General features: G+C 41.9%; 2 protein-coding genes across 3 annotated transcripts; both read right to left on the bottom strand.

Annotated features, from left to right (window-relative positions):
* Window positions 1-111: 111 nt before the first annotated feature.
* Ir76b (Ionotropic receptor 76b) lies at window positions 112-8,348 on the bottom strand. The gene is made up of 9 exons (XM_070661989.1): window positions 5,278-8,348; window positions 4,851-4,921; window positions 2,462-2,638; window positions 2,177-2,403; window positions 1,985-2,094; window positions 1,548-1,741; window positions 1,239-1,347; window positions 965-1,154; window positions 112-830 (listed from the first exon to the last, which is right to left on the bottom strand). Exons 1-9 carry the CDS (start codon window positions 5,348-5,350, stop codon window positions 311-313), a joined length of 1,671 nt encoding a protein of 556 aa, XP_070518090.1. The 5' UTR covers window positions 5,351-8,348; the 3' UTR covers window positions 112-310.
* Window positions 8,349-8,471: 123 nt separating this feature from the next.
* On the bottom strand, window positions 8,472-21,870 carry LOC139105731 (insulin-like peptide 2). Of its 2 annotated transcripts, none has more exons than XM_070661991.1 (3): window positions 21,715-21,870; window positions 11,711-11,924; window positions 8,472-10,076 (listed from the first exon to the last, which is right to left on the bottom strand). In XM_070661991.1, the coding sequence occupies exons 2-3, from the start codon at window positions 11,922-11,924 to the stop codon at window positions 9,883-9,885; spliced, it is 408 nt and encodes a 135-aa protein (XP_070518092.1). In that variant the 5' UTR covers window positions 21,715-21,870; the 3' UTR covers window positions 8,472-9,882. The 2 variants fall into 2 exon arrangements, with proteins under 2 accessions (XP_070518092.1, XP_070518093.1); XM_070661992.1 differs by lacking the exon at window positions 21,715-21,870 and adding an exon at window positions 17,187-17,431.
* Window positions 21,871-23,131: the final 1,261 nt, after the last annotated feature.

The following is a 23,131-nucleotide window of genomic DNA, read 5'->3' as shown; positions in this document are numbered from 1 at the left end:
TTCTTTTTATTAAAACAAATTTAACGTATACAATATTTATTTACATACAAGCATAAATTTAACATGAGTCTGAGGTTAAAAAATAATTAATAATAATTAATTCTATCAATTAAATTAAATTATTTTCAAGTTTTCTCTTTTACGAAAACTAAGAATTGATTCTCTAGCAAAGCGAGACGTTTAATTTTATCTCTTTCACGTGTGATTCTTATCTAAGTAGGAAATCGGTGTGGGAATATATAATTTATACAAAATTGCGGAAAGCGACAGTCCCGTTGTTGAATCCCTGGTCAGGTGAACTCTTTCCTTGCTACGCCGTGTATTGAAACAGAAACGCGGATGGCGTGCGAATAGGTATTAATCTCTGATCTCCGTAACGATCCAATACAATGTAATAATCGCGCCCGTTGATGCAATGCTTCTTTCCCTGAATGGCGTCGTACGAAACGTTCGGATTTGGCATCGGCGCGTTCACCTTCTCCACGTCGCCTCGTTTATCAAACGGCTGCTTCTTCGTGGTGTACACCAGCCGCGGAATCACGACGGGGTCGTTCGATCTCCGTTTCCAGAAAAAGGCGCGATCGCCGGACCACCTGCCGGTCTTCTTTCGCCGCTTGTAAGAGTTCATCATCCACTTGATCGCTATCTCGAGAACGAACACCGCTATTGCGATTGCATATCCGATAACGACCACCTCGAACGTCAGGGACAAATCGCTGAACGACAGCCGTCTCTCGCTGGATCGTAGATCCAGCGGGCATATCTGTGCGATCGGTAGATCCTTGAGCTTCTCGTGCTTTATGATACCAGACTCCACTAAGTTCATCAGTCTGAAACACGTTCAATCTTTTATAGAAATATAATTTAATTAAATAACACGGCTGATAACAGACTATTTCTAGATCTAATTTTTGTAGGTACTTATTTCGATTAACTTCGTTTAACACGATAACTCATCACTCACTCTTTATTAATTGGCTTCTCTAAAGTAGAATTTAAGGGAAAGGCGAACGCCTTGTTAGTCACGAGGATCGCGTTGGGCATAATGACGTATGTACACCTCTTCTGGTGCTTCAGGTGTTGGCGCGTTTTGTTGATGTAATCTTCGAATATCAGACTTTGAAGGTAGTGGTTCTCCCCGAGGAATAGCTTGTCTAGAGATTAACATGCCGTGTTTCTTTTTTTTATTTACCGTTTTTCTCCATGTTTTCACGATCTGATGGTTAGATATTACTCACTTCTATCTACGGCGTTAAAAATAGCATTGACTGGGTAGTCATAGGTCGTGATGTAATGTCCCTTCCATCTGGTAATATTTAAGGTGCTTAACTCCTCCGTATCGTTGAACTGGAGGAAAAAAAAAAAAAGGGACTCCTTATCGGTTATTTTAATATCTTACCGATCGCGATAGAACGGCCGTAGCAGCTTGTAGCAACTCTTATCGGCTCTACCGCGAAAATACGAGGTCGTTGGCTGTAAACGCGGCGTCATTTATCTTCGAATTCGATCTTGAAAAAGATCGAACGCGCGCTCGCGAGAGGACTCACTTGAGAAAGCAAGAAGTCGAGCGTGCGCCCTTTATAAGTGACCCACTGGAAACCTTTACGCATGATGTCCTGCACGCTGTTGATCGGTAAGGTGAACTGCGGCCTCGTGAGAAACGCGGTGAGGTTCGCCGTGTAGAAAGACGTCAGTATCAAAATGAATATCCACCAAGTGGCGAACAAAATTCTCGTCGAGTCTGCAATCGGTATTGAATTTGTGTTTCATTCGGGTCACAGTAATAAAATACAATAAGTCACGCCAGTCGAGTGAGGTCTAGATTCTTGATTAATGTCTAATTTATGAATGACTTAAATTCAGAATAACATAAATTATCGTAGATAGCAAGTTGTCGTCCCTCTTCAGGGACGACGTTTACGTGCGTAAGACGTGGCAATCAAGATAACGCGACGATGTGAGGGACGTCACGGCAGTCTCATACCTGTCGTCGCGATTATGTTCGTTCCCTGTTTCAACAAAGAGCTGTACACAAACCACACGCAAGAAAAGAGATTGTAGTTCTCGGTATCGGGTTCCTTCCACAATTTCGACCTGCGGGATATATCGGTAGTATTGAGGACTCGAGCATTATCGTGATCCACGCGTTTATTTTTATTTATTTATTCCGACAAACCTGAACGTGGCGAAGACGTAGATTACGGGCCCTACGGTTACCACCGAAGCTAGCACCAGCAACCAAACGGTTTGGTCGAACGGCGCGAGAAGTCCTGAGCCGGTCGCCGATTCTTGCGGCCTTTTCATCAGCGCCGTCAGCTCACTTTGTTCTAGAGTCGTACTGAATGTGCAATACTTTCGCAATTCCGGCAGAATAGGCAGGAATGCCACCGCCATGTCCACCTTCTGTTCGAATGAGAGAGAACGTAATCAAAAATGACTCGTAAGCCGGAGAATCTCTTACCTTCTCGTAAAGTAGACTCAATATCCCGCTTCGACTGTTTCCCAGAATGTGCTGCTTAGGCGGCACGATCGTGTACGTAAAATTTAATTTCGAACTCAGAAGCTCGAGCAAGTAAAACGCGTAGCCTTTTCCCACCCACGTTCCATTCTCCTTCACTAATCCGGAAAATGGCATGTCCTAAAATATTCACGTTTTACGTACTTAAGCGTCACATACTAACGTACAGTAAACTATACGATCTTTGTAGATTAATAATGATTATTATATTTAATACTGGTGACAGAAATTCACCAAGTTTTCACAAGGACAAAGCTTTTCAAGAATTGACAAATATTTTATATAATACACATTAATTAATTTACACAAGATACATCATGATCTTATTGCTTAGACAATTGTAATCATTTATTAAACCGGGAAATATACTTAACGGCTTATCATACAATGGATATGTTACTTCACGTAATTATCCACGATACTGTCGATAAATCTCGCAATAATACTGAAACATTGTCCGAGCATCCTCGACAATGTTTTAATTATTGTTGCGCGTTCGTTATCACGGCGTTACGATCCGTTTCGTGCTAGTTGCGTACTCGACTCGAACATTTGTACAGTTTAATGTTCGATATCAAGCAGCACGAACACGCTAATGAGGGCTATGAAGATTGCAAGATGCGCGACGTGTATAGGAGGATATAGAGTGGTAAACCCGACATAATATTTATTATTACCCACAATACTCGCGTAATATAACGGCCCTAACAGCTCGGTTACTCGATTAGCGTTCTTTGTTTACCACGTCACGCGAAACACGCGACGCCGCTTTTTACCGGGAGGGTGTTATCCAAGTTCTGACTATACATACGGCTACCACAATGATTACCTGCTTATCCCGTCTATGTGCAATTCGAACCCTTCTTTTGTCTCCCCTGAATACTATTTTTAAAACAATCCTGTGTTATACTATTACAATTAATTATTACATCATTGACTTTTATATTACTTGGTAGTTAAATTCGGTTTATACGCCTATGTTATAAAATAATTATATATGTAATTATGTAGTTGCAATCCTGGAAGTGACAATTTTATATCGAATCTTTCGTTGAAAATAGTATTTGTTTGAGAACTGGCGTATCTCACTTTTTCTCTGCTTTTCCATATTTTACTCTCTTTTTCTGAGCTTTTCACGTGAGTTTTCAACGCGGAAAAGTAGAACATTTTGTCAGTGATCAATAAATCATGCAGCGGATTTGTCATTTCAAACGTGACATGATGGCATGGGTTCTTTCTTTCTTTTTTTTTTTTTTTTTTTTTTTTTTGTGGGTGACTATATTTATTTATTGTAATTTTCTCTCTTGAAGTATGGCATGTAAAAAAGTTAATTGATGTAAGCTCACGTTTTATTAATTAAATGTCTTGATAATTAAACTTTGTAAATTTGTATTGAAGAAGATAAGTTTAACGTTGATCAGCATACTTAACAGACACGCAAATGTAGTCACGAACGTTTATCGCAAAAGAAATGCGTGGGCCTTTTTTATTGCACGGTAAAAGTGCAGCTGCAAATATTTTTTTTTTTTTTTTTAGTTGAGAATATTATACGCGAAGTTATATCGTGACATTTGCTCTACACCCCTATCGTGCATCATCAAGCACACTCATAAAAATGCGCACTCAATGTCATCACGAAGGATACAGTAAAACAAGACATGTCATACTACGCTATCACATACGAGATGTTTCATAATTTACACATGTGCACCCACAATACACGCGATAAAAAAAAAAAAAAAAAAAAAAAAAATATATGTATATCAACCCATTTTTAATCATTAATAACAGTTAATTTTATTTAGCTTATCAGTGATTCGTTGAATTATTAAAATATTTTAACAGATCGCTATTTTAATATTTGACAAATTTCGCTGTCAATCTTAACAAATTTTTGCGTTAAATATCTTTTTTTTTTTTTTTGTATAAATTTAGATATGAATATACGATAGAATAGATGTTTGTTCAGTTAGTTAATCAAACATCAAATTATTCTCCGAATCTTTTCGTAAAGCTTCAATACATTGCAATATAAGTTAGTCTCCTAATCAAACATTTCATCGTTGCTTCCCCTTCATATAACAGTCACCAACTAAACATCATTTTACCCCTGGGCAAAGTAAACAACAGTAGTTCTGGTACGCCGACTTAGTTACTTTGATTGTTCGTATTATTAAGCGTGGATTGCTTAAATATGCCATGAGATACATATAAACGTAGAAAATTTTTTTCTGAATAAATTTTGTGTTTTCTTACAAAAGTTAAATATTACCACGTTATCTTTTTTAAACATACATTGAACGTACACGGTATATCAAATTGTTATACTCACGTTCCAAGATGTTATTTTCATTTCTGTGGGAATTGTTGGCTTTACGGAACTTTCGTCAGTTGTCGTATCATCTGAAAGCATAATATTGCCTTCCATAATTAACGTTAATGATACGTCAAACTGTAGAAAACGCATTCTGAGCGCCTGGTTTTTGCAACAGTGCTTATTTCTTAAACGTTAACAGGAAATTTTACGATTTTGACATTAAAATATAATAATATAATAGTAAAAAGAAATCTTTGTGAAACACTCTCCACTAGTTCTCGATTTATTTATTTATTTATTTATTTTTCTTTTTTGTCGTATTTATTTTTAATTATTACTTTCGATACTCTTCGCGTAGATTTTGAGCTTCGCCAAGATTATAGTAAACTGAACGTAAAGATAAATTTTAACGATAGCCGGTTAAACAATTTAGCCAACTTACTTCTTGCATAAGTGATGTAATAACACGTTGCGAATATGAACGTGCCGAGTGAAAGTCGTCGAAAGTTGCACATCCTTTCACAGTATCTCCGCGTACATCTTATCGGAGCGTACCCTCATCGTCGGGTCGTCTCGTGGCGCTTCTTTAACCGGAAATGCTTCGTGCGACGCGACATAACTAGCAGCCAGGTGAATCGATACTGACGCTCCAGTCATCCTGACTTGGACGACAGCAACGTAGTGACGAGCCGTTTTATGTCAGCGCGTCACGCGACCGTCAAAAGTGTCGCGGGGAAAAGGGCCGGCAAACAACCCTGACGACATTTCCGCGCGAGCGCCGTCGAACCTTGTCGTGTACCCAGCACATTTATCTTCTCGCAGATTCTCTTGGCTCACGGTGATTAGCCGTTTGCTCGTTTTCGCCGAAACGCAGGTCGCCTTTACGTCGTTAATCGTGAAAATCGGACGCGACAATTGATAATCCGCGTATGCACAATTTTTTTTTCAACGCTACGTAGCCGTGACATTGGATGATATATGTTACATCTTATATATACGCGATTGACGGGGCCGAGAAATTTGATAAATCGGTATTTATTAGAGTTATTATCATCGGTACGAAATGGCGCAGTGAGACTAATTTTTTTTTACGGAATAATAGTTCAATTAGAAAAGAATATTTTAACCGAACCGCGTATAACGATAGAAATCTTTAAACGCGGTAACAACAGAGTTTTCTTTTTAATACTATTTCAAAGACGAAACTCGCAAGATATCATCGGCTCAATATGAAATTGATTAATGGAGTATCTCCTTCGCAACTAGTTTGTGAAAAACGAACATCCATCGAGACGACAACGGGGATGATAAAGAAAACGCGGAATTTTCTTCAGTATCTGATTGCGATATTGAGTGATTGATCGGCAATGTTAAATATGACTCGAGAAATGGACACGTGTGCCATTTTGTCACGCAAGTTATATCTAATGTTTCACACAATTCATTTATCGCAACGCTATCTTGCTTCTTTAACCTTCTAACTGACTATGAAATTATTTGATCCGACCTCCAAGCAAGGGACAAATGCGCGAAAGATAAGGCGATTTTAGATCAATCAAAATTTTTATCAATCATTTTTTTTTTATTTGAAGAAACGCTTATCGCATAAACGGAATCTTACGTAATTATTATTACCAGAGTTATCGATTTTCTCGCATTTTAAAATGCTACCGCCCATCGCGGGCGTACAGCAACCAGAATGGCATTCTTTATACCTTCGAGATAAACCGAGAGATTAATGCTTGGTAATGCTCGCGGATCTGAAGCCCTCGCGAAAGTGTAGGTATACGTTATATCAGTCACGAAGGTAGCCTGCGCGATCAATATACGCACCATTAGTAACATTAAGCAAGTAATCGTGTGAATCATCTGTCAGGAGAAATTAATAGTGATATTATTAATAGGACGTGCACACTCCGTGCGTATAAAAGTGTAACGCCGAGTAGAATTGAGATCATTGAGATTAATCGTCCTCGCGCACCCGAATGCTGGGGAAGCTGAAACGGGGTGTGGGTGGTCATGGTGAAACGGAGAACGGATTATTCTTGGGAACGATTTTCATTATTTATCGTTTAAGTTGAAGTACATCTCAATATACAAATCACATCGCCTGTGCCCTACGAAGTAGTAGTATATAGTCTTCGCTCCTCTCGCCGGAGCGTCTGAGTGTTGTCTCGCGTTCGCAGCCGCGGGGAAAAGGGCCACCCGCGTCTCTCTCTCTTTCTCTCTCTCTCTCGCTCTTTCTCTCTCCGTACCGAAGGGCCGAAGTGACGTTTCGGGGCCGAGGTACGATCAGATCGTATAAAGCCCATCGACAGACAATGCGAGGAGTATCGGAAACGGATATTCGTTTATATTTCGCATATCTCGTTTTGCATCAATCACCCTGTCCGAATATCCCTTTCCACAGTCGTCTGACTCGAAGCTATCTAGGCTCTGTTTGACTCATTGCGTGTATGTACGTACGTATACTGTCTTTCAATATTGGCTGATCGATATAGTTGATTGCCTTACTGTATCACCGCAGATTTTATCCTTCCGCCGTTTATACGCGCTCGGTATCGTCGCTGTCTTCATCGTTCCCTCGGCCCTTGCTCCGTCTCTCCGCCGCGTTACTATCGTCGCCCCGTAGAAGATCGCCGAAATTAAACGGAATTACGGGAGAGGAGGTAATCCGGTGAGAAAAGTAGAACGCGGAAAGCGCGGTCGAAGTGCGCTCAAGCAAGGCTCGGCAACAAGGTTAGCGATGTATAGATCACATCTCGTTATGACGATGATACGGGGTGACGGGGGTGAGGAATGATAAGAATGATCATGACGGCGCTAACACGGCAAATGGAACATAATAATCTCGATGATGATCAATAATAAACGATTACGATAATTGGCATCTAATCAATAACTTACGACCTTGGTGGTTATAATCACCTTGTCGCGTTATTCAATAAGAGATCTTGGCGACGAACAAGCGAGATGTGTGCATGGAGATGAACGTTTATGACTGCCGCGGAGAACATTCGGCGAACTGAAATTCGAAAAAGATCGACATGAAATAAATAACGTTACTACGTATGCTATGTATACTTCGTTATTTCCGTAAAACATAAAAAAAAAAAAAAGAAAGCGTTTATGGCGGTAAAACGATTTTCCTTTCCACATTTTCAAAGCGGCAACGTAACAGGCATCGATTAGTCGGTATAAATAGAAAAATTTAACGCGCATTTATGTATTATTTTAATACATATGGTTTTCGGCGAGGGGTATATTTTTTTTTTTTTTTCTTTTTCTTTTCGAATTTGTCGTGCTACCGAATTTTCCTCGTAAATCGCTACGAGATGGACTGCAACAGCTTACTCTGGAGTATCTATTCCTTCGCAAGTTTCATCTATCTACAGGGTATGGACAGAGAAAAAGAGATTCGAGTAAGCGCTAAACAACAAATTCGGTGATAAAGCAATAACGGTACATACTTCGGAATGAAACGTGCTCTTACGCTAGATATGCGTGACGAGGTAAATGGCATGCGATTTAGAGATCACTCAATACGTAACGGAAAGTCAACACTGTCGGTAGAAACAGATCGATATACTAACACGAAACTTTTGGAGCGAATAATCGCAATGGTGAATATATTTCTTTTTTTTTCCACGTTTAAGTCGTGGCACGTTTAATTAATTTTTTTTTTTTTTGCTTTCTTTTTTTTTCTTCGATAGAACGCTTGTTCATTTCATCCACATCCTCCTTCGTACATTTAAATCTAAGATTTTGACCGCCAAATAAGTCAGATTTCGGCTCGTATGCATTTATTACCGTATACGTATTCACACCCTCCCTTATTAAAATTATTCTTTGCTACATACGCTCGTATTATCGAAAACGTAAATGTCTTTCGAGGTAGAACAGCGGAGCTTATCATTTTCGTAACGTAAACTCACTTTTGCCACGCATTATTATGCGTCCGCAAACGCAATAATTATCAAGCAAGTTATTTGACAGATGAACGAATTCAATGCGATAACGAAATCAATCTATTTGACATTTTTTTTTTTTCAATTTTAGATATATACTATATTTTTTTAAAACATTATCAAAGATTTTAAATGAACTTTAGATCTGTCTCGTTCCCGCACTAAATCAAAATTAAAAATTGTCTAATAATCTCCCTACACAGTTGAACTTAATTTAAAGTTAAATTGATTTGGTCCATACAATTCAATATAACCGTCTGCGTGACGTATATATATATATATATATTTTTTTTTTTTATCTTTTTCGCACGCTGTCCTGGTCCTCGAAGGATAATCATTGGAAATACACAGGTTCTACGAATAAGAATAATATCACCATATGCAGTACAGTCGTTGATGCCCCTTGAAATCGTCACAGCCTCTGGCAGATTAAAAATAACGCAAGCTCTCTCTACAATAGTATCCTATTAAATTCGATATTTATTCAACGACGCCTCGCGTGGTCAATATATTTAATATCAGACTTCACAACGAATCAACGAACGACTTGCGCTCTCACTCCAGGTCGTCGAATAAATCTCGAATTCAGCATTAAAAAAATTAAAAAAAAAAAAAAAAAAACGAAAGTTAGAATTACACGAACTAAATTATCATGCTGTTCCTTTTGTGCTTCGTCGTCAAAAATCACCATGCGAGCGGGACTGTATATCTCTCTGATAATCGCGAGCAGGTTTTCCGAAATAGAAAAATGTGCGAGGGTGTATTCGTACGGATCGAAGGTCGTGCGCGACGAGGGATGCCACTCGAGGCTGCCTGATTAGTAAAACGAAAAATGTCGCAAGAGGTTTTCCAATCGCAAACGTTGTACATAATTGTCGCGAGTCAGCCTCCAGCGTGAACGGTGAATTTTTCCAACGTGTACTGTATGTAATGCAAATAAGTATGCATGTCCTTCGTGTGTATACGTGTAGGTATGCGCGCGTGGAGGGGGGGGGAGCAAGTGTGTCTGGAATTATTCGGTTTGCATGGTGATCGAGCAATAAAGCGGAAGTCGAAGGGCTGCCGGTTACCGAGCGCGTTTATGGGCCGCAGTAGGTGGACAGTTCGTTTATCGTGCATCCGTTGATACAGCATTCCTCGTGGATACCTCGCGACTGTCTTCGATAACGTCTGCCGGCGGGCGGGCTGTCTAACATCGCCCGTGCCCTCGTTCGCGACAAAAATGGAGAGACCGGGTAATCGTAGGCGACCGGGTAGTCGGCCATTTCCATTTCTGCAACAAACACAAAGAAAAATAAAAAGCCTATTTTTGTTGCGCCACATATGTCCGGTTGTGCGCGATAAAATAAAAATAAGGATCTGCTTTTTTTTCAGAAACCGTCGATAAATCGTACAGGCATTTAGATCGCGGTGTCAGATTGTACAAAAATGTATTTAGAAGATTTGACTCGGCGATACGTTATTTCGTATGATTGAGAAAGATTTACATAGATTTTCGTTGGAAATTTTTTATTTCTTATTTTATTTTTTTTTTTTTTTTGCGTTTCGTAGAAAAAGGACCGTGAACGAAAAAAATTTAACGTCCCGAGTTATCGCTGTATTTAAGTCATTCGATGATTATGGAGAGTGCGTCGGCTCATGATCCCACTCGGAATACGTAACGAGCTTTATATGCATTATTCATCGATGACAAAGTGGCGATTACTTGGTTAATTGCGGGCACAGATTGATCGCGTGCTTAATCGCCCTTTTATAAAGTACTGTGCTGGAGAAGCCGTTAAAATTGAAAGTCTCCGTCCGATAAAAATTCCCTTATAATCGGCGACGCGGTGCACAGCCACCGTAATGTTCGCTTTAAACATGAGGCTCTATCTAAAGTGAACGGTACAAATTATAGGCTGACCTCATTCTTACATTGAGCCATTTAATTATACGTCCAGTGCAAATTAAGCCTCATTCATATCTTCAAACGAGCCTGCTTTAGATCCGCTGGCTTAATATCGCGAGCCGTGCACTTCGAAATGTCAAATGGATGCATCTGCGATGGATATTCTTCCCTAAATGTGCGGTCTCGTCTGGCTTAAATACGCGAATATTTAATAATTCGGCACTTATGCTGGATAAGTATCGATGTCCCTGCTATGAAATATTCGTCGTGCGCGGGTGACGTTAATCGGAAAGGAAGGAATGCGAACGGCATTAATATTAATGGCCATGTCGTCCCATTACAAAGGCAAATTTCGTTACGAGGCGACTGCCATCGAGAAATCGTCTTTAATATTACTCCTTAACTTCCTATTATTAACTTCTTAAATATTATCATTATACTTGCATGCACGCAAGAGCGTCATCGACATGTTTCGTGATTTCCCTCTCGTAAATCGCTCGTTGCACAAAATCGGGAAGTCACAAGTAAAATGTCATTAACATGTATTTTCTTACAAAAAAAAGAAAAAAAAAAAAAAAAAGAAAAAAGAAAAAAAAGGGAAAAAAAAACTTGTCGCTGCTAGAATTTTAATGTTGAAACAAATTACTAATACATAAATTATTTACAAATCCATAATTAGTATTTAAATTTTCGTATTCTATTCTTAATGCGGACGTGTACAATTTGAAAATTCATGATGAAAGACACTTGTTAAGGCTGAAACGATCAATGAATAACCTCTATTTAAACACCGCTTGAGCTATGATTATATCAAGAATGAAATATGATGGCCTTTTGTGTTCACACATTTAGAAACATAATTACTTAATGTTATCGCGCGGGGGAGAAAGAGAAACATAGAAATGAACGTGAATTTTTGAGTTCACAAGTGATTCCGGAATTAACATGCTTGCTCCATAATCTCTATATGTATATCACTCGATATCGAGCGTTTTCTCTATCGATTGACTTAAACTCACCATGACCACTCTTCTTAAACATGGAATTGTACACGCCATCACAAAGTATCTGTAGAGCATTGGAGAGCTTTTTGCCGCAATATCTCTGCGGCGCGTTTACGCCGGATCGCTTCGATTGAGCGTAGTCTTCCATCTGTGCGTTTCCCGATTCCGTCACAAGAAGCGCGACGGCGAGCATCAGGGTCACCAGCACGTTCAATCGATTTGCGGACATCTGAAAATGATAACCATCCCCGTTTAATTAAACATCCAGAAAATTGAATCTATCGCTCCGTTCGTCCGCTTTAACTTTTCAATCGCGTCGCGGCTTATCCTTAAAAAGAAAGAATAGACTGCGAATATCTGCGAGTGGGTATACAAGTAACCGCCGGCTTTGATTCGATTGTTCAAGTTCGTCGTTCACGAATTCACGTCGGCGACGATTTCGGAGCGAAGGTGGATAAAAAAGGGACCCCGTCTCAATTAGAAGTGAGCGAAAATTGTGGGGCAGATCTCATTTAACTGATGTCGCCGCGCAGCCTTTGAGATGAATAAAAAATGAAAGTTATCTGGAACGACAGACTGTTTACTAAAATAATTTCTCATTATGCCGGGCATATCTGGTACGGGTGAAATTTATTTGGCGCCGATATCCGTTTGGATATATTTTTTTAGACGCTTATTTAGGCGGCGACGAAACAGGCGGCATTAAAGCATTAAAAAAAAAAAGAGGGGAAAAAAAAAAAGAAAAGAAAACACCATTACGGTGGTTCGGCACGGACATCGTCTTGGCCGGACTCGATGTTGCCTCCGTTTATCGGGATTAATTGAATGCGCGCATATATAACCGCGACAGTGCAGCATTCCAGCGATCCCGGCTCTATTTTTAGATATCTTTCACTTAAATATAAATCTTGCGACGGCGAGAGAAATAAAGAAAGAGACGGGCGAGGGAGCGGGACGAGGAGACGTGTACTTTTGTCTGCGTCACGGCGAGATCTCCCGCGGAACAAGAGAGAGGCCGGCATCTCGCGCTTTGTCCACAAGAGCGACCTTTGTTCACACGTTTTGCGCCGGCATAATTGTTATCTGCCCCCGCAATCAGGCGCCCTTCTCTCCCTCCCCCCCGCGCGTTCTCCATTCGTTATTTTAAGGGCGTCGTACGTGGCCGGCGCGGTGCGCGACGTTCGCGTCTCTTCCAGCGGGGGGTCTTGGCGGCATTCAAATTCATCTCGTCGAAGTGATTTTTAATTATACTCGCGGGACAACACCGCCACGTGGCGAAAAGGTAATTACGCGCGTCGGTACTTTAATGAGGCAAACTTTTCGTATGCACAAGCACTTGGCGCATAGATGGACGTCCGCACCCACACGGGAATTACGGCTTCCAGGGTATTATTCTAGTTTGCTTGGGATAGGTCGCCGGTGTTTCTACTACGTCTCCTTCAAGTTTCTCTCTCCGCCAGCAGCCGCTGTGGTGTTTGCGGTTGGATTAGAACAATGTTGACTTGTTTTGCAGACTACGTCGCATTCGATTAGTCGCGTTATCAACGAAAATGGAAATAAGGCCAGCGGCCTTGATACGTGAGCGTATACGGGCTGCGGCTGCGACAGTAATATGGCAGAGCTTCGCGAAACAATAATCTCACGCGATTTTTTAAATATTCGTCACGATCTAGCCCCCCCCTCTCCCCCCCGAAGAAAATTAATTTTATGCGACGGAATAAATTATGGGATGAAAATAATTGTGGAATAAATTCAGAAATCGCGTGGGTCAACTTAGTATTTTAAGACTGGGATTGAAATGAAATCGAGCGCAGCGTAACGGGTGTTTAGATCTTAATTAGGTTATTTTCAGTGTTAAATTAAACGAGGGATCGATACGTCGTTAAAATAGTGTCACGATTTGCCTCCGCGAATTAATCATCGCGGCGACTAGCTTCTTTTAATGTTTAATTTAATTTGGTCTAACATAAGCTTTTACCGAATGCAGGTGGCTATTTCGACGTTTCGAGGTTGACAGAAGTTATTCGTGATTGATTGGCGTATGCAATATCATTAGGTACCAGAATTATTGTCGTCGCAGAGTGACACACACCGATATGCCCCCTTCAAAACAAGCTACGCGAATATAGGGCAGACTATTTCTATTTCCGGCGCGTCGTGACGATGGAAATTAGCGTCCAGTGGTAAGCAATAATCGAAGGAAACGGCGCGCGTGGATGTCAAAGTTATCTAACTCTATTTATCTTTTCCGTGCGATTAGCAACAGCGATACACTCGATGAAAACACGCGTGTAGCACTTGTAATTCTTGCTGCAGCATTGCTTCATCGTCTATACGATCAACAGATCGATCGGATCGCACGTCGAGCTGAAGTAACTTTAAATCGAACGGCTAACCACGTGTCGCGTGTCACATTAGACGCCCGGTTGTCTTCGATATTTTTTCCATTACGCCACATCAACGAGATTACAAGTTTCGGAATTCGCACGGAGAGCTAGAATTTTTTCTTTTCCTTTTTTTTTATTGTTGTCAATTATCAATTGAGAGTCGCAGCTCTTCAATTGTCGCGAGAGAAAAAAAAAAAACTGTACAAGTCTAATCGATTAAAAAGTAAAAAAAAATTTTTTTTTTTTTTTTTAAAGAATCCGGACGAGGTAAATAAGCGTGACTGTGTTTACGAGCGCGATCGCAGGCGGCCAAGAGACTCGTGGTATCTCACCGCGAAAATGATAAGCCCGATCGCACGCCGCCGACATGCAGCGTCCATAAGCGAATAAAAAAAAAAAATAATAAAAATAAAAATAAAAAAATGAAAAAGAAAAAATAGAAACGAAGTATCGGCGGGATTCACCGGCAAAAACCGAAACGCTCGAGTAAGAACGTTCGCAGCGTTATCTGTGACGCTGGTCGTATTTTGCGTCGATAAGTGCATTTCCGAAAACTTTATTTGATAAGCGCGCGGACCGGTCCTTTCACAGAAACAAAACGTAAAGGAAACGTTTGAAGTGCATTCGATATATGTTTACGATCTACTTTCCGCTTCCACTTCATTCAAGATCTATTAAACGAGCGGGGTTAAAGATACTGGAATTTTTCTAACGAAGAGAGCGCGTATCGACTCCTTTGAACCGCGCGGCTGCATTTTGCGCATAAGTGCACTATTGTGTCGGGCTGATTCAAATTCGCGTGAAATGAGACCAAGCAACAATTACCGTGTCGATAACGTACGCGTATGCCCGTTCATTGGCTTCTCCCGTCCGGCGCCTCCGGCGGTTGTAAACAGTACCGAACTACATAGATGATAGATCCTCCCGGCGCTCTCGAGAAGAGACGCATTTCACGATAGCGAAAAGTCCCGTAAATTGAAAAGAGGACTCGTTCCCTCTCGGTTCGCCATCCTCCTTCCACGGTCCAGCCTCTGCCCGTTCTCGTTCTTTTTCATACGGCCCGCCCTCTCCTTCTCGTCGACGAGACCGGCGCATTTCTATTTTTGTCCTCGTCTTTTCTCTTGGCCATTATCTGCGAAGTACCGCTGGCAGACACGAGTAATAAACACGTGTATATAACACTCGGAAAGATACTAAACGGGCCGCACTTATACGCGCTCGGGGGAGCGCACTCGCGTCCGATCGAGTGCGAACCAGTCAAGGGGTGATCGACTTTTCCTATTAAAGCGCGGCCGGGCACGCGGGGGAGAAAACTTTTCCATTTTCTCGCGAGTGGACGAGGCAGGTAGCGAGATAAAAGCGGCCGAAAAAAAAAAAGAAGTTTCACAGGGTATAACGAATTCGTTTCATCAGCCGCGGCGCGGATTCCGTTGGCGCGCGAGGCTGCGAATTTCGGCCGACCCTATAAAAGTTGAAAATATTCTTCTCGATGACGCGGTCAAGTCCGCTCTCCTCCGACGCGGTGCGCCGCGTTTATTATTTTCTCGTGCATTTCGCTGGCATCGTGTCGCGTATAGGAAGTTTATCTCGCGCAGCCGATTTCGCGAAATTGAAATTTAAAAGAAAAATATTTGCAGACGAACGGAGAATCCCGCGTCGCGTGAATCATCGAAGATAATGTTTTTCGCTTATTAATTTCGTCAGGAGAGTTTGTTTAACCCGCGCGCGATCTTCTGAATGGAAGAGCTACATTGTGCTCGTACCCGATTAAAACCGTACGTGAAATCCACGTGGAAATTGCGTGAAGCACGTTTGCGGCTGTTACCACTTTAGATTTCACATTTCGGTTTGGTAACTCGTGAATTCTGGAAATCGATCGAGCGCGATTCGTTCGTAAATAGCGCTAGGAAACTACAGGTAAATACGTAAGATCGTTTGAAAGAGCTCCGCGGGGAAATATTTAAAAGCCCGAGCTTTTCGGAAGCGATGAGCCGGAAGATCGCCTCGTTAATTACGAAATAAAAGTTGCTAAGTAATTCGATCGATTATTCCTCGGCCTTCGGAATAGTAAAAGAAATGAAAGAAGAACAAGATGTACGCCGACGGTATCTGCCATGTGTATCCTTGCACCGCGATTAAACGTATCAAGACTTCACAGACTACTTTAAATTTAACGTCGCGGTGCTCATTAATTTTCGCGGGATTGTTAATTGGCTGCGTCATTGGGCTAACGTACAATTTGAAGAAATGGCTCGGACAAATGAGACTTTAAGAGGCAGATGCTCTCTCTAATAATACAATTGCACGGTACACGAGCACCAAGCGTGCTGCGCTCATATGCGTCAATTTGAGGACTCGCATAGCACTTGAGGCGTTCATGCGTGACTAGAATTAGTGTCAGCCGTTGTCCTCGAATAATTTGAGATTCGAGATAATCGGGCACTCTCGCTCTCACTTTTCCTTTTCCTCTTTCTCGCCCGGCGATTCCGACTTGCAACAGTAATTATAACGAATCTCGGTAGATAACGATAGGTCAAATTATATTGAGCTAAAATATCTTACACGCTTCTTCAAGCTATCGCGTTATAAAAGCATAAAGTTGACGGGTTCTTTTTATTTTCTTTTTTTTTTTCTTTTTTTTTTTTTTTTAATAAATGTCAAGCCGATATCGAATTAAAATAAAATACGTGACATTGCATATATTTAATGCGATAAATTTAGCTGCGTATTGGATATTTACTGAAATTAATCGCGGAGTAAAACACGCGCGCGGATAAATCTTTCCTTTTCGCTAATGTATGCACGAAGGCGTCAGCTGTCGCACGGCAGATGGAAATTATCAATTATCGGGTAACGCCCAAAAGGAGAATGTTGCCGGCTCTCGTGTTTTATCTAACGCTAATAATTCATAAGTTAAAGGCGCGGATCGAATCAAACGGCGAGACGACGGGCGCGTCGGACGGAATCTATTCTTGAGCTCGCGGAAGAGTATATATTCCTCTCTTCGTATTATAATTAGCTTTTTTTTTTTTACGCAGCTGAGGACACGAAGTCCGATAAGACGCTAAAGGGCAAGAGGGTGACTTAGGTAAGATGCGACTTACTGAGTACGTTGAGGTAAAACGCGGGGATCACAAGACGATTTATCTATCACACGGGGTAGTATCACAGTCTGGCTTTTTCTCGGACGACGTCGCCGTACGTTGTCGTGGACACAACAGGTGGAAACGTGATCGCGATAATGGCGAGATCGATGTCTCTCATGGGGAAACAGTCATGAGATATTTTGTAGACGTAATCGAGCCACCGTCTCGAGGTTGACTTCCCGGCACGATCAGCCCTTGCCACTGTCTAGGATGCATTGATGCCGGGCGGCCCACGAGTGCCTCGCGCAAGGTGTTTTTTTTTTCTTCTTCTTCTTCTTTTTCTTTCTTTTCCCTCGTTCCTCTTCACCTGCCCCGAAAGCGGTCGTTCGGTCGGCTAGGTCATGGGAAATCTGCCCGATTGATTCTGGGTCTAGCGACAATCGCGCGGCCGACTTGCAGCCTGGACCCCACGGTTCTCCGAAGCACCGAAACCGCGCGGGCTTGATGGTTGGCACAGCCGTTAATATTCCCGGCTTCGGTTTCGCGAATCACAGCCGCGTACTTGTTCCCTTGGGCATTTTCTCTTGAAAGATTTCTCCGATAGTTGCTCTCCCGCTTGAGATCCTTGATTGCCGCTTCGATCCAGACTCGATGAACGATATTGTTACGCCCCGGGCCAAGGCGATTTCGTCTGTTAGCTTTTTTTTTTTTTTTTCTTTTAACTCGTGGAGAAAGTCGGCAGGTGGTGGATCGGCGATGATCGCAAGCGTAAGCCCGGCGCTCTTCTCTACGAGAAGATCGGCGAAACACGTCTCGACCGCTCGGTCGCCGACGAGCGTCTCAGGCTCTTCCGACTGGTAATGTGCGGTCACGTTTCTGACAATGCCAGGCCTGATTGATCGCAATTGTCACGAAGACTTGTCCCCGGAGAGGTTCGGGTACTCCGTCTCGACAGAAGGTCCCTGTCGAACTAGCGTAAGGTGGCGGGCACTCTCTCTTTCTTTCTCTCCCGTGCTTGCTGCCCCTTATTTAAGTCGGGGGATAGCGACGAAGAAAGTAAACAGATCAAGTAGGGAGAGCGACGAGTGAGGGAAGCAATCGGTCCCAAGAAAAGCAACGTGTCTTGTCTGTGCATTCTGCCGAAGATTGACTGCAAATCGTCTCGCATCGTTTAACCAGCAATTGGTTGAACAACGGGTGCTTAGAGATTGAACGTGTAATTGTTCACGCAAGCCGTAGCTCGAGCTCAATTAATTAATCTCCATTGTTTAATTATAGTTGTAATTTACGTCTGTTTTCGTTAATGCATATAAAAATTAGCAGAGGAAATAAACGTGCAACGCGAACAAAACATTCTCGCAGGAAATACTAATACTTTTTTTTTTTTCTCAGCAGTAATCTCATTTTCGGTTAGAATAATTAAGTTTACTACTACTAGAAAAGGGATAGTCGCAAATTAGCTTTCTTTCACGCGAGCTATTTAGATAGAAAAAAAAAAAAAAAACTAATAATAGGTATCTTATTATCTGTATTTTTATTTTAACATTCAAGTTAAAATTAAATTTTAATTTAATTTTTCAAATTAAAATAAAGATAAAAAAAAGCACTGCGATAGAAAATGACAGTAAATTATTACAATGCATGTGTAATTTATCTTTAGTTGTATTCGAACGCGAACAGGCTGTTTGCAATCAATTTATCGGTTTTTCAAAATCCGGAAGTCGCGACGCGAGATCGAAAGACGATATAAATCGCGGAGTCGGGATGAAATTTTCAGTTAGGCGCCGGTTCGGCAGTCTCACTTCGGCGTGATTGCGCTCGCATGCCGTGCATACGAATTAATTTCTGTCGTCTCTTTTGCGCGCCTACCGAGCCTCTCCTTGCTTTTCTCTCGCGACCAGCGGATTACCGAGAGTCGCGACGACGAGATCTGCGCGAACAATCGCCTCCAAATTGAATGACCTCCATCGCGAGGTCATGTACGAGGTGCCGGGGACATGCAGTCGCCAGTCGGCGGGGTTTTCTTTCTTTCTTTCTTTTTTATTTTATTTTTATTTTTTTTTTTTTTTGTTCCGTCCCGACATTCTTCCAGCCGCCGCAGACGGCCAATTGCGGTCTCGACAGTTGTCTGCGAACGAGTGCCACAACCAGACCGTACGGATGTACTCTTGGTGCACTCCTCCCGGGTACGGTCGTCGCCGTCTGTCGCGAGCGCGCGGAGATGCCAGGCATTTATCGCATTGTTCTCGCACGGCGCGAGTTCACGTAAGTTCTTGAGCGCATCGTGGACGCATCGCACCTTTCGCTTAATCGCTAAGTCGCGACGTTGAGAAATAGCAAGCGCGTCTACGATCAAAACGCAGACGTTCCGTTCGAAATAAAAATTCACCCGCGGCGTAAGATTCATTATTCGCGGAGCTTTATTTCCGACGCGCGATCGAGTCAACGGTTTATTTTTCGCGACTGCGGATTAGTATCAGTCTCCGTAATTATGCGACGACTTGTCAGAACTGAGAACGAGAACGCCGCGAGCGAGTGCAGCGGGAGCTTGCGGGGGAGGTCTTTCTGTACATTGCGATATGAACTTTCTAGCTAACCAGCGGTTCTTAAGGTTTTACCACTGATAACGATCTCGATCTACGAGTGCCGGGCAGATGCTGCCCTCCCCTTAAACGATCACAAGTCCTGCAATTGAGTCGGCGGTGCTCCGCGCTATACGCGGGCAATTGTCCTCGTGAGCGGAAAGTACTTGCTGTCCTACTTTCATCGGCCAGCCCTAATGGGACCCATTACTGGGCACGTGATCAGAAACCGGCGATTTTCTGGCGCGAGTGTAAAAATCTCGCGAGCCTCTGAAACGACAACTCGATCTCTCTCGTACTTGGCACAACTGACGCTCAGACAGTCCGTAAACATCGCATCAAATTATACGGCTATGCTACGATTTTCTTTTTTTTTTTTTTTTTTTTTTCTCTTTCCTGCATTTAGTTTTCCCAAATTAAATTGTAACATTGTAATATCGTCATTCGAAAATATGACGAACACGTCGGCGAAAGCGAATACTTTAATTAATGTTTATTATTCTCAACATTCGATTGCATGTTCTCGTATCACACTTCTGTACAAATTGTACTTAATTGTCAGGAGAAAAAAAAAAAAGAAAAAAAATTATCATGGAAAAGATTCGGAAGACTTGTAGTAAGCTCTATGCTGGTTAAGGGGTGCAGCCATGCGGCGCGACGTGCTGGCGAAGGAATCGAGGGAAAATCGCGTTTATTAGATCGAGAAGTTAAAAAGTGTTTCTCGTAGCCTTTTCCAAGAAATAAACTTCGGATGTGTAAAGACGCGATCCAGCGATAAGCTAATCATAAGGCATTGCCGTAATACGAAGAATCTTCAGGTATAGCGCGCGGCTCGCGTGACGTTACTCATTCGCTGCCGCGATTTATCCACGACAGTGAAGTTTTTTCCACGTCGCAATGGAGTCCGCCTATTTCCCTTCTTTATCCACCCTCATTTATCTGGCATAACTTCAACCCGCTTCATCGTTTAACTAATATTTTTACAAAGTATTAGATGAAAATCGCGCCCCTAATGACCCCGCGCGATAATTGATTTAAAATCCCGTATCTATTTTAATCTAGTGTCTATTTACTTATAAATTTAAACATTTATCATTTGATATCGGTACGAGCTTTTGGGACTTTCTCATTCGCGACAAAATAAAAAAAAAAAAAAATAAAATAAAAGTCTGGCGTTAAGATTGACCAAAGTGAAGATCCAATTGTTAGTTATCGTTCTCATTTGCCATTATTGTTATTTAATAAAATAATTAATGCGATATGAAGAAAAAAAATATTATATATACGTACACGACAGTTTGAGGCTGTTTAGAAATTTTCTTGAAACCCGTGACATTAGAGCTTTTACGACAGGCACCTTATTTCGCATGCTTGATCAATCGCGATTACGAGGAATGGAAAAAAAAAAGAAAAAAGTACCGAGATACCTTATGATGCGGTCAACGATCGTGATCGATAAAGGCTAACGTCACTTTTACCTGTGACATTAGCCTCTCGTACTTTTACTCCGCTTCTGATATTCGTTTGCGAGAGCTCGTCTGGCGCGTAGGGCAATATTTATCGCTCGAGCGGGCAGCTTGTATCATAAATATTGGAAAAAGTTTGCGAAGTACTGCAGTTTTCACCGCGGACGACGACAGTTTATCGGTGCAAGAAGCTGCGGCGTATCAAGGCATAAATTATTGCACGTGTTACGAAATAAAAATGAGCTTGTAAACGCGGGAGCAGGCGATGTTAATAAACTGACGAGGCTGGCGTACTGCGATAGAAGTTCCACGGGGTTTCCGATTCGTATACAGTGATACACGGTATCAGCGATTTTAGCAATAAATCACGCGATTGATCGTACGTCGTTCACTTGCGGCGGAAAGTGCGGTCGCGCTTAGAGAAAGTATTTCAGGCCTATTGAATTAAGTACGGCAATACTTAAGAATACTCAAGAATACTTAATAATTGGAACTTACGATGGGGCTAAAAAATCGTCCCTTCTACGGTGCAAAAGGTGGTGAAAGATCGGCCTGGTACCCACCGTGCGCGCGTGCCGGCGATTGTTACTCGATGATGCGTGTGCGTCTTGTGGTGGCCGAAAAGGTGGCCGCCTCCCTTATAAACACTCAGCTCGCCAATAGTAATCCTGAGCAGCGGAGACGTGTTCATTAAACACTGGCTTACCTGTCAGCTTCCCTTAATCGCGCGGCACGCGGCTAATGCCGCCTGCATACGGAAGGGCGTGCGGTCAACCGTAAACTGCCCCCTACACCCTCATTTTGCACCCTCGCGCCGGCCGATTTCGGTCCACAGTGCCGAGACTCCCGAAAGGCTCACCGTCGTTTATTCCACGACCGGAAATCTCGACATCAACTCCGATAATGTCCAACCCTTTTTTTTTTTTTTTTTACTTTTTTTTTCTCCATTTTATCAAGCGGGGCTTTTTAAATATAAAATTGTAACAAATGTATTATATTATATGTGCCTCTTGTTTTAACGAAAAAAAAAATTAACACTTATGAGACTTAGATGCGGCATTCAGACGGTTTGTAATAACGTACGATGCTTTAAAAAAAAATATGACGAAGGATTTGGGACAATGAATCTTTTTTTAACATAGAAAATTTTAATTTTGCAAACGCTATCTAATAACAAGTTTTATTTCTTAATACAAAGTACATTTTAAGAGCATATGACTTTTTCACGTAGTGCAGCACACTTAAGTCTTCGCGTCCGTAATAGTTTTTCTTATTCTACGTTTTTCTTTTTACATATCACATATTTAATTAATGTAGAAGCTTTTTCCGGCACTTCAACGTGCTTAGCGGTACAATTTTACATATCGATGCTCCTTGACGCCTTTCAATTTTTATTAAAATGTTTTTCAGACTTCCGCGAGAGTGGGCATACCTTGTACCAAACATCCGCGATATACATTTTCAAAATAAGATATTTTTCGTGTCACTGGACCCGATAGATCAGAAACCTTTCGTCCCCGAAATAGCGCTCGTCGACGACCGAAATGGAAATTTTAAATAGAACACCGGTGTCGCTTTTACAGTCGTACGGGCTGAGCCGGCGTGACTTACCAAGGACACTGTTTTCGATTAGAACAGGATCCTGCGAGCTATAATAGGTCAACGAGCGTCTTCGGTCTTCCTGGGCGTCGCGCCACGAAGTCGGTCGACAAGCGGTCGTCTCGAGGACGATTAACGTGTTAACCTTCACGTCCAGTTTTCTTTCGTTGGTGACCGGATTAAAACAGGCAATACGAAATCTAATTTAGCTGCTCCTAACGTAGACAATGTCGAGGGTTCGTTTGGACCTCCGGCGCAAACCACGTATTACGCACGTAAAATACGTCTCTTTAAGGCAGTTTAAGGATGTGATAAC

Source organism: Cardiocondyla obscurior, linkage group LG09, assembly GCF_019399895.1.
Source record: "Cardiocondyla obscurior isolate alpha-2009 linkage group LG09, Cobs3.1, whole genome shotgun sequence".
NCBI classification, from domain to species: Eukaryota; Metazoa; Arthropoda; class Insecta; order Hymenoptera; family Formicidae; genus Cardiocondyla; species Cardiocondyla obscurior.
The sequence above is the reverse complement of the archived record's forward strand: the minus strand, read 5'-3'. Positions and strand labels throughout refer to the sequence as shown.